The sequence below is a fragment of the Durio zibethinus genome, chromosome 14, assembly GCF_047325235.1.
Source record: "Durio zibethinus cultivar Kanyao isolate XHJ-2024 chromosome 14, ASM4732523v1, whole genome shotgun sequence".
Lineage (NCBI taxonomy): Eukaryota > Viridiplantae > Streptophyta > Magnoliopsida > Malvales > Malvaceae > Durio > Durio zibethinus.
This window is the reverse complement of record NC_143175.1, coordinates 25,504,004-25,514,187: the sequence shown is the minus strand read 5'-3', so window position 1 is coordinate 25,514,187 and position 10,184 is coordinate 25,504,004. Positions and strand designations below refer to the sequence as shown.

Sequence of the window (10,184 nt, the reverse complement as noted above, 5' to 3'; positions counted from 1 at the left end):
ATAAATGGTCAATCCATCAACGCCCCATAGCCTTCAGAATACCCTTGGGCATCGACCCTGCCAAATAAAATTTACATAAGCACCACCCACCTTAAACCAGAAGGAGATAGAAAACCAACCATGAATAAAAAATTCCAGGCTCAAAACTTACTATCTGGGCCTCCGAGCTGATTAAGAGCTTCGTCGAATCGATTATGAGGCTCTTGAGTCCATCTCAGGTGTTTTGGCTAGGCCATCAGTGCGACTAGGACAAAGCATTGCGGAGAGAATGGCTCATTGTAGGACCAGCATTTGCCTCGTGGTAGGAGGTAGATTATAGAGAGGTGGGAGTGAGACAAAAACAGTTGGAAACCAAAAAATTTTTTTTTATTGTGGCGATGAGCACTAAGAGTACATTGAGAGGATTAATGGGAGCCTTGAAAATGTCTTATTGTGTCAAATTTCCTTGAGGTTTCGCGGATTCATAATCATATCATATCATATATAATATTATATTATAACATATATAAAAATTTGATAAAATTTGTTTATGTGGATGTTTAGGTGAACAATTTATATTTTTAACTCATAAGATATTTTCAAATAATTTTATGAAATCAATTATTTAATTTTTAAAAATTTTAAAGTTTCAAAATTTACATTTATCAAAATCTTTCCAAATATATAAGATTTATCTTAATTTAAATCTAATAAAGTATATCTTCTCATATTTCACTCTTATCAAATTCAAATAGTTTTTAAAGGTTAAATTCCTAAATCTTAAAAATTATAAAAAAAATTTATATACAATCTAAATTAATATTCATATAAATTTAAATAAATAAAATTTATAATTGAATCACTGTTTTTTTATCAATTTTTACCTTTATTTTTTTTATAATTTAAAATTAAAAAATTTATCTCAATTCAAAATTATACACATATCTAATTTTAAAATTATACTAACTTCTTTTATCTTAATTTAAAATAAACTTGGATAAACTAAATTTTTAAAAATTTAGATTTTTTAAATTAAATAATTATTAAATATATATTTATGATTTTTTCTCACAATCAATATTTTTTTCTTTTTGTCATAAAATTTTGACAAGATAAAGTTTCAAATTTAAATATGAAAAAGTCTTTCATGATATATCATATATGTAAATTTTAATTTTTATACTAAAATAATATATACTTTTAAAAACTTTATGTAATTGTGAATAAAAGACTAATTTTCTCATTGATATTTATATATAATTTTACTTTCATAATCTAAAAATTTCATAATGTTTATTTAGATTCTTTCATAATAATTTATATATCGATAATTTTTTTAATTTTAAACTACAAATTATAAATGATTATGATTATTTTTATTTATCTATATAAAATATATAAATTAATATAAATTAAAATTTTAAACTATAAAAAAATATAATAAAAAAACTCTGTGCATGGCACCGATAAAAAAAATTAGTTAATTATTAAACTCAAATTCAGAGGGTTATGTTCCTCTTCAAACTCTTTGGGCTAGGATCTTCGACACCAAGGTCCAGATCAAACAAAAAAAAAACTATTTTACTATAACATGACTACCAACCTTAGTTCATTCCCCCCACAACCCATAAGAAAATGGGCTTCACTATATGACCCAACACATGTAAAGTTCTCCCAAATTTTAAAATAGACCCCGTTTTGGGCTAACTCCGTCCTTCACCTGGCATCTTTCACTTCAGCATCGGCAATCCTTGCATCATCTAATTTTTCATTAACTCGTACCATTTGGGAATATCAGTTATTGACTATTTAGTTAAGTTATGATCCCTTACCTTGAGGGAGGAGGAAAAGACAGAGTAACAGACCTATGCAAATTTTACCGACGAATTTTTCATAACAAATTCTAACATATCAGCGAGGAAACAGAACTTCCATCCAGTTCTAAGCATCTATTATAAACAGACGTTTTGTCGACAAACATCATTACATTACCAAACATAGGAATATTGTTATACTGCTTTGTCAGCCATTGAAATGTCTGTCCTCTTGTCATCATTTTAGTGACTATCACTGCCTGCCCCTCTTCAGGCCGCAAGATGGGCATTTGTACTGCTTAATGCTCTCAGCTTTAGCAGGTGTTATCTTAACGCACTTTCCATGGAACCACCTCTCACAAACATCACAGCCGATCCAAAACTCATCTGCATTGTAATTCCCACCACAGCTGCCACATAGTGTTTCACAGTGTTCATCTTCATCATCCTCGAAAGTCTCATCCACAAGCTTAGGATTGCTTTTCACTGCTCCATCACTTGATCTCTATAAAGTAAAGAACCCAGTCAAAGACTAACAGTAAAATATATAAAACCTGCACAGTTTAAAGCACCAAAAAAAAAAAAAAATCATTATTTCTTGTAGGGAATATTAGGCTTGCTATGCAGGCCTCATTCATACCAAACTGTGCCTCAGTCACTTAACAACTTGGGCTAAAGTTTGTGATTGAAACTTCTAAGCTCAAATAATAATAAGTTTTAATTGATTAACCTTTGTGTTGCCCCCAGACTTGCTCGCACTATCCAGGCTTGATTTGTCTTTAACAGGCTTCCTTTCAGTTACAACCTCAAAGACTGTGGGAAGATCGTTAATCATGCTAAATAGACGTTTCCTGTAAAGATATATTGTAATCAACAATTATAAGTTGTATTCTATAAACGACAAAAATATGAACACAATAGCATATCATCTATGCATACATATATCAAAATTCTACTCTGCCAAGCACCACAAAAATCTACTTCTGTATTAGTTTTGATAATATTGCATAGTCTGGAATCTGGGCTTCTAACAGTCCAACTAAGTGAAAATAGTTCAAGCCTGAACTATCATTAGAGCAACAACTGAACTGCACAGGAAAAAAAGGGAAGCCTTCCCTGATACTAATCAAACTTGAATCAACTTGATTTTCAATGAGATTATAACTGCATACGCTCACTCCTTAAACATAATCCTTCCATACATGAAGCAAAAACAGGGTTAGAAGACAGTACCTTTCATTGCGGTTAAGACGTGCACCAAGATAGAAAGCCACAGAAACCAACCACGAATCACTATGCACTGCAACCAAGGACAACCAATCTTTCCGGTTCATTCCATCTCTTGCAAAATTAATACCAAGTGCCGGCTCAGGAAGCTCCGGTGGAACTTCCTCCGCTGGCAGAGTAACTTCCCAGCTTTCATTCGGATGTCCATAAAGGCATAAATTTTCTTTATCTACACCAAACAAAACGAAAAGATAAAATTTTCTAATATAAACCTCTGTTTGATATCTCCCTAACTGTTTGTACGGAAATCATAGAACTTGAATCTCCAAGGTAATTGCAATAGTCGAATTTAGTAACTTTATTATTACAATTTTGAGGTTTCGGAAATTCCTTCTATTTAATTATTTGAGGAAGGCGAATTTCTAAATTCAATTAAGAACAGAAGTAATTAAATGTAAAAAATAAATAAAACTACGAAATTCAGCAAAAACAACATGCAAAAAGAGAATTGAAATTATAATTGGAAAATATGTACCTGGATCACAGAGTCCATAAAAGTCATCCACATCTGAGAGAAAGACAAAAAACGACAGCGTTGAATAGGCACAAAGAGAAAAAAAAAAATGGAAGCAGAAGAAAGGAGAAAAAGATTGGGTATAATTTTACCGTGAGTTAAAGCACGAACAATGGCGGTTCTTCGAGCAGAGTAATCTTTGAAGATCTCCTCAACGGTTCGAGCAGTGGAAGCCATTTCCATGACCAAATTATAAGGGAAAGGAATCTTTATTTATGCCAACTATAGAAAAAGAGGAGACATGAGGAAATTGAGGATCCAAACACAAATCGTAAGTAAGTAAACGTTGAAAAATAATAATAATAAAAGGAAAGCAGAGATGAGAGAAAGAAGGTTAGGGGTTGGGGAGGATTTTGGGGAGAGGAAATTGCTAGTGCCACTCCTCTCTTTGGACGATTTGGCGCTTCCCCATTGGTTGTCTCCCAAGTTCCTAACCGGGCGCTCACCACCACTCTACACTCTATTCAGAAAGCCCTTCACAACAATAATGCTTTCAAAATAGGAATTACTTGGTACAATATTCTTAAAACACGAGATGATACGTGTTCACATTTTGATTTTAAATTAATACAGGATAAAAATAAGTTTTTAATTTGGTAATAGACGATGATGCTATTAAGCTTTTTCATTTAAGTTTTTTAATACAGACAAATCAGCTCAAAAGTCAAAACTGCTGGTTAACCACCGGTCAAAACCGTCCAATTTCGCTATCTGCAAGGTTAGTTTTAACTTGGCAATTGTTTTATTTAAAAGAAAAGACAAAATAATGACTGAAAAACGAAGCTCCCTTGTCAGTTGGACGTTTGGCCTTTCGCACCAACACTTTCGGCAGCTCAAAAATATTTGAGCTATGGATGGGTAAAAAGAACAGAACTAGGTTCTGACAAGCAATCGCGGCTATTAATAATGCATTCCTATTTAACAAATGTTTCTGTGAATGTTCAGGAGTTTAATTGTTCTATAGCTACTGTGCTTGCCGCACCTGAAAGTTCATCATATTAAATGTGCTGAAAGCGGCTGAACCATTCAACTGTTTTCTTTGTATACACTGCGTACCCGCAGTAAAACCCAATGAACCACTGGAAACATCGTTTCTTGTACCAAGTTAAGCATACCACTCGCATTCATCCTGAGCCAAGATGTAACTCTATAATACATTCATAATGGATACTAATGGATTTCCTTGTTCATAGATAAAGCTGGCTAGGCTAAACTGAAGTCGAAATTGAGCTGGTACATACTACTCCACTCCACTCCACTTTTCTTGCAAGAAGGAAGCGATCAAGTACGTCCTCCAAATGAACTTCTCAAGGACTAGAAGACTTGTGTACGATTAGATAAGGGAGATTTGAGCCAAATTAAAGGCCTTCACCATTAGCTGTGGCCAGTTACCGCAAGATTAAGAAAAAAATTTTAACAAGCAGAGAAACAAAATATATGATAATAATTCATAAACTCCTAGATAACTGTTATGTAAACCCAGTTCAGCAACATATGAATTTCCTTCCAAGAAAAAAACAAAAGAAATAAAAACAAATGTGAACTTACACAAGTTGGCTGATAGTAGCAAGGGCTACCAACTATTATTAGGGAGACGATATTAACCGCTTCAGGCCAGTTTTCTGCTCTGTTGTAAGCTTGGTAGGGAACTTGATGTTGAATTTAATTCTCAAATTTCCTTTCTTAGAAGGTTCCTTGGGAATTGGCATTCCCTCCCCTTTAACAACTTCTTCATAGGTCGGACTGATGATATTGTTAATAGGTACTGTCAGATTCCGTCCATCGAGTGTTGTCAGCTGCGCTGTATAACCAGTTAGAGCTTCCACTAGAGATATCTTCTGAGTAACAATAAGATCATTTCCATCCCTCTTGAACACACTGTGAGGCTTCTCATCAATGATGAATACAAGGTCAGAAGGAATAACCCCTCGTTGCTCATTTCCCTTTTCTGGAAAAGTGATTTTAGTACCTTTTTTCCACCCTGGCTTAATCTCAATAGTAAGAATTTCCTCCACCGTAGTAGGCCTCCTGTACAAGAAAAAAATTTCACAGTTTAGAAGGTTAATGAAAAATATCAAATAATTTCCTAGAACTACAAATAGAAGAGTTTTTTTAGTATGCTACATATATATGGTTAAAAGTAGGAACTTCACTCACAATAATTTGACCACTCAAGTCTTATATAACTATACACAGTGCAAAATCGTGAGCTCTCACTGTTCTAAATAAATAAGCACTCATAGCATGCAAACTTCAGACTTCAAAAGTTGAATTCGCATGGTAAGTTTAGCTTATATAAAGTCATGGTCTACGAAATTCCACTTAGCGTGTTAACCTAAAAGACTACTGGTCTGTTGATAATCAGGTTAAAGTGAAGCACAACAGCAAGGATAATCAAGGACCAAGGATATACCATTGCAAATCCACCATCATGTTAATAATGTATTATTCGTCATTGGATGAAGCCAAGTTTACAAATTTGGCAAAAAGCAAAAATATAAACATAAGCAATAACTTAAAAAGGAATCTTGAGTAAGAATCAAGAAATCTCCAAAGTTGGTCACAAACAAATACATAAAAAAAGAAGCTCCATGATCAATCTAATCCTTATTAACAGAGAACAAAGTTTAAAAAAAAAGCCTTATTGATGAGCGAACACCAAAATAGAAGGAAATAATCATATCATAGTAATTAAAACAGATAATACAATACCATGAAAGGTATTTCTGTCACTTGTGTAAATGAATAACTGACCATAAGCCCTTAAGTTTCAAGTAAATAAAACGATGTCAAACCGAAACCACAAAACAAAAAGACAAAGGGGAATAAAACCAAAATCATTTTGCTAAGTATGGAAGAAGGTTCAAATACAGAGAAAGTATGGGTATACCTTGGTGCAATGACATCCCATATAAAAGGTATCCTAGTATGGAAAACTAATATAGCTTTTTTTTTTTTTGACAAATGCTGACCAATCTAAATCTGTCTAACATAGAGACCTCAAGCAAGAAAGGACTGAATTAAATAGCAACATAAAATTAAGTTCGTAAGATCTCAGTAATCACAACTATTTTCTGTTCAAAACTAATTGCCATGCAACTTTGTCATCACTCAGGAAAGAACTAATCACTTTAAATGATTAGTTCTCTTATTTTTAACAAAAAGTCAAACTTGGCAGCTTCTGTAAACATCATTTGCAACTTAATAGCCGTAGCTTGAAGATGTTAATTATTCCTTCCCTTATGCCTAGAAACCTTTCGAAGGATTCAATTGTTGATGCTCTACGTTATACAAGTCATATTCAAAGCTAATAACAATTGAATTTAGATCTACAAACGAATCCAGCTGATAATTCACTATCCACATAGCAAAATAAACACAGATAAACTGAGAATTACCCAATTAAATTAACTTGCAAAAAGAAAACTATAACCCAAATAATTAAAAGTGAATGATTACCCGCTACCATCAGTAACATCCCTAGAAATCTTCATCTTCTTGGTAGTCCCCTTATACAAATCCTCCAAGTTGCAAGGCAATGTTCGTTCAATAGCGGGTCCTTTTCGGGGCATGGTTGTAGAACCCTCTCCAGAAGCACCCCTAAAGGAGCCAAATATATCTTCCCCAAACATACCCCTGGGGAACCCCGACGGCCCCGCACGTGACCCACCCATATCACCCATCCCGCCAAACGGACTCGAAAACCCGAAAAACTCCGAGAAAATATCGTCGGGGCTCCGAGTATTGAACCGGAACATCGTCGGACCCCCGTCCGCCCCACCTTGAAATCCTCCCGCCCCCGGAGGAGGCATCTGGCCTTTTAACCCTTCTTCACCGTACTGATCATAAACCGCACGCTTTTGGGGATCACTCAAAACCTATGGTTAATCGATAATTTCATTAATTAAAAAGATAATAAGAAAGAGAAAGAAAAAATAATTAAAAGTAAAAAAAAATTATTACATCATAAGCTTCGGAGATTTGCTTAAATTTGGCTTCAGCTTCTTTCTTGTTGTTAGGGTTTTTATCGGGATGCCACTTCATGGCCAGTTTGCGATACGCTTTCTTCAAATCTTCATCTTTTGCATTCCGGTCGACCTGAAGAATCTTGTAATAATCAACGCCCATTCTTCAATTTCCTTTTTTTTTTTTTTTTTTTCGTTTTTTGCTGCTGCTTGGGGATTTTTCTATTCCCTTTTGATTTTGTTCTTTCCTTTTTTTTTTTTATACAACTTCAGCTACTTGCGCCACCAACATAAATGATAAACCGTTTGAGTTTATTTAACAATATATTATTTTTATCCGCGTATGGTGGCATTTGGTAACATAATTCGATTGTTTTTCATCGGCTCTTTGCTTTGTAATTACATAGGCTACATTTCTCTTATTCTTAATAATTTGTCACTTAATATGAGTGATTTGTTATTTCAATTTTATTAAATATTTATAAATTCAATTAATTATAAATATTAATATTTTATTTTTGCGTAGATTCATATATATAATATTTTAATATTTATCAACTTAATTATTTATAAATCTATGATACCAATGAACAAAATTAATTATAAATACATGTATTTTGACTATTTATTAATTTAGGTATTCATGAATTTACACATTTATAAACTCAATTAATTATGAAAAAAATTTATTATTTGTGTTTTGTGTCATTTATATTTTAAGTCTAGGTTTATATTTATTATTTATTATTTATGAATCAAATTTAAATTAAATGAATTTAACTATTAACAAATTTAATTATTTATGAATTTATAAATTTTATGAATCAAATTAATTATAAATGAATTTATTAAATGTTTAATATAATATAAGTTTAATATATTTATTAAATAATATAAATACACGTAATTATCATATTAGTTTTTATCATAAACATAACCAGTAAATAACCTATGATTAACTTGGAATGAAAGGTAATACAGTATGCATTTCATTCTTGAACACAATTTCTAAAAATAAAAAATATAAATAACATAAACTTTTTTAAATGTAATATAATTTTACTAATCCAATCTTGTTTTTTTTTTGTATTGTAGTCTGATAAATATGAAAATTTGGATATATGCAATTATAATGTATCTTTCAATAAGGGATTGGATATCAAATTACTGAAATGATTATTTTTTTAAGTAACAAACTTTAATTTACTTATCGAAGATTGTACTATTTATATTATATTTGTTGTCGGTAATTATATGACATTCTTTACTATAAATATTTATTTTAAAATAATATTTATAATATAAATTTATAAATTATAAATTATATTTTTTATGCTTATTTATTTTCAATCAAAATTATTTAAATAATATAATTAAAAAACAATACAAAAAATTCAAAGCAACGCTAGAGACGAATCACTAATTATAATAATCGAAAGGAAAGCCGTTTGCTGGGGACTGAGGAGTATGGCATGTATGACTTACATGCAAAGCAGGTCAGGCTTCGGCCCATTATCTAATTGTCACAGCCTTAACTTCTAACTCTCAAGGCCGAACTGATTTTTTGAGCTTTGTTTTGTTACTTTTCCGAAAAATAAATAAATAAAGTATCATTATTTCATTGATAATAAACTTTTTAAATTTAAAAATATGTAGCTAGCAGAGTGATATATATATATATATATATATTAAAATAAATTAAGAAAGTAATTAAAAATAACATATATATTACATTTTAAATTTCATTAACAATAGATAAAAACAAACTCAGATTTTTTTTAGCACTCTATAGTTAAATAATTAACCCTTCTCCGTGTCACCTTCCAAAATTTTGATTGACTCTTTCAAATTGCATATAAACCTTTGAGGTGTAATTTTGTAAGAAATATTTCTCTATGCTTTTTCTGCTTTGCCAATTAAAATGTATGCCCTGGTTTCCTTCTTTCCATAACTATGGATTGAATTCCATTGGGCATGGGAGATATGGTTTAAAATTTTAATAAATCTTTCAATTTTGGATAATATTTTTGCAAATTTGTCGAATGTGACACCATGTGAAACGACAGAGAACACTAGGGAAAGTAGAAAATGGTCACTAGATTGTTTGCCCCCTTTATTACAACAAGCACACAAAGCCTGCACAAGGACCCAATACTATGACGAGGTTCCACTCAATGGAAGTTTAAGATTAGAGCATTAAAAAAGGGAAAATGGGAGAGCCGTTTAGATTCGGTTAGATTCCCCTTGGGACTACGGAGAAAGATGTTTGTGATAGCATTGCAGGTTGTTTAAACTAAGGCTGCTATTTGCAACACTCATCTGCTGAGGAAACACAAGCATACTTTAGACAGCAGAGTTAAATCAAGAGTAAATCTGCGAGGCACATGTAGCTTTACTTTCCACTTATGCATATACTACAAAAACTTAAAAGTAATTGCTATTCCAAAAAATAATTGAAATTTAACCCTAGACATTATCAGGTGTCAATGGATCGAGGTTGGGATGCTTTTGTGTGGCTCAGATTTGGTGTATTAATCTTGTATACTTGTTATCAGGGCGCCTGCTACGGGAAAATCCAAATTGACTATGATTAAGAAAGAAATTATTCAATTTCAGTCATCCTCA

At 32.0% G+C, this 10,184-nt stretch overlaps 2 protein-coding genes across 4 annotated transcripts; both read right to left on the bottom strand.

Annotated features, from left to right (window-relative positions):
* Positions 1-1,841: 1,841 nt before the first annotated feature.
* Positions 1,842-5,280, bottom strand: LOC111293767 (PHD finger protein ALFIN-LIKE 2-like). 3 transcript variants are annotated; one of them, XM_089744163.1, is made up of 6 exons: positions 5,143-5,280; positions 3,687-3,816; positions 3,556-3,588; positions 3,027-3,249; positions 2,524-2,644; positions 1,842-2,298 (listed from the first exon to the last, which is right to left on the bottom strand). In XM_089744163.1, exons 2-6 carry the CDS (start codon positions 3,775-3,777, stop codon positions 2,047-2,049), a joined length of 720 nt encoding a protein of 239 aa, XP_089600289.1. In that variant the 5' UTR covers positions 3,778-3,816; positions 5,143-5,280; the 3' UTR covers positions 1,842-2,046. The 3 variants fall into 3 exon arrangements, with proteins under 3 accessions (XP_089600289.1, XP_022742432.1, XP_089600288.1); XM_022886697.2 differs by lacking the exon at positions 5,143-5,280 and adding an exon at positions 4,577-4,716; XM_089744162.1 differs by lacking the exon at positions 5,143-5,280 and having other exon boundaries at positions 3,687-4,068.
* On the bottom strand, positions 4,469-7,858 carry LOC111293766 (uncharacterized). Its single transcript, XM_022886694.2, has 4 exons — positions 7,558-7,858; positions 7,054-7,472; positions 5,143-5,622; positions 4,469-4,972 (listed from the first exon to the last, which is right to left on the bottom strand). The coding sequence occupies exons 1-3, from the start codon at positions 7,720-7,722 to the stop codon at positions 5,181-5,183; spliced, it is 1,026 nt and encodes a 341-aa protein (XP_022742429.1). The 5' UTR covers positions 7,723-7,858; the 3' UTR covers positions 4,469-4,972; positions 5,143-5,180.
* Between the last annotated feature and the right edge of the window lie 2,326 nt (positions 7,859-10,184).

Excerpts from the sequence above, each read along its gene's own strand:
- LOC111293767 (XM_089744163.1), bottom strand. The coding sequence starts at position 3,777 with ATGGAAATGGCTTCCACTGCTCGAACCGTTGAGGAGATCTTCAAAGAT. Across the intron at positions 3,589-3,686 it reads TGTTCGTGCTTTAACTCACG|ATGTGGATGACTTTTATGGA; the intron begins GTAAAATTATAC and ends TCTTTCTCTCAG. Across the intron at positions 2,299-2,523 it reads AGTCTGGGGGCAACACAAAG|AGATCAAGTGATGGAGCAGT; the intron begins GTTAATCAATTA and ends TTTACTTTATAG.
- LOC111293766 (XM_022886694.2), bottom strand. The coding sequence starts at position 7,722 with ATGGGCGTTGATTATTACAAGATTCTTCAGGTCGACCGGAATGCAAAA. Across the intron at positions 7,473-7,557 it reads AAATCTCCGAAGCTTATGAT|GTTTTGAGTGATCCCCAAAA; the intron begins GTAATAATTTTT and ends GATTAACCATAG. Across the intron at positions 5,623-7,053 it reads GATGTTACTGATGGTAGCGG|GAGGCCTACTACGGTGGAGG; the intron begins GTAATCATTCAC and ends TTTCTTGTACAG.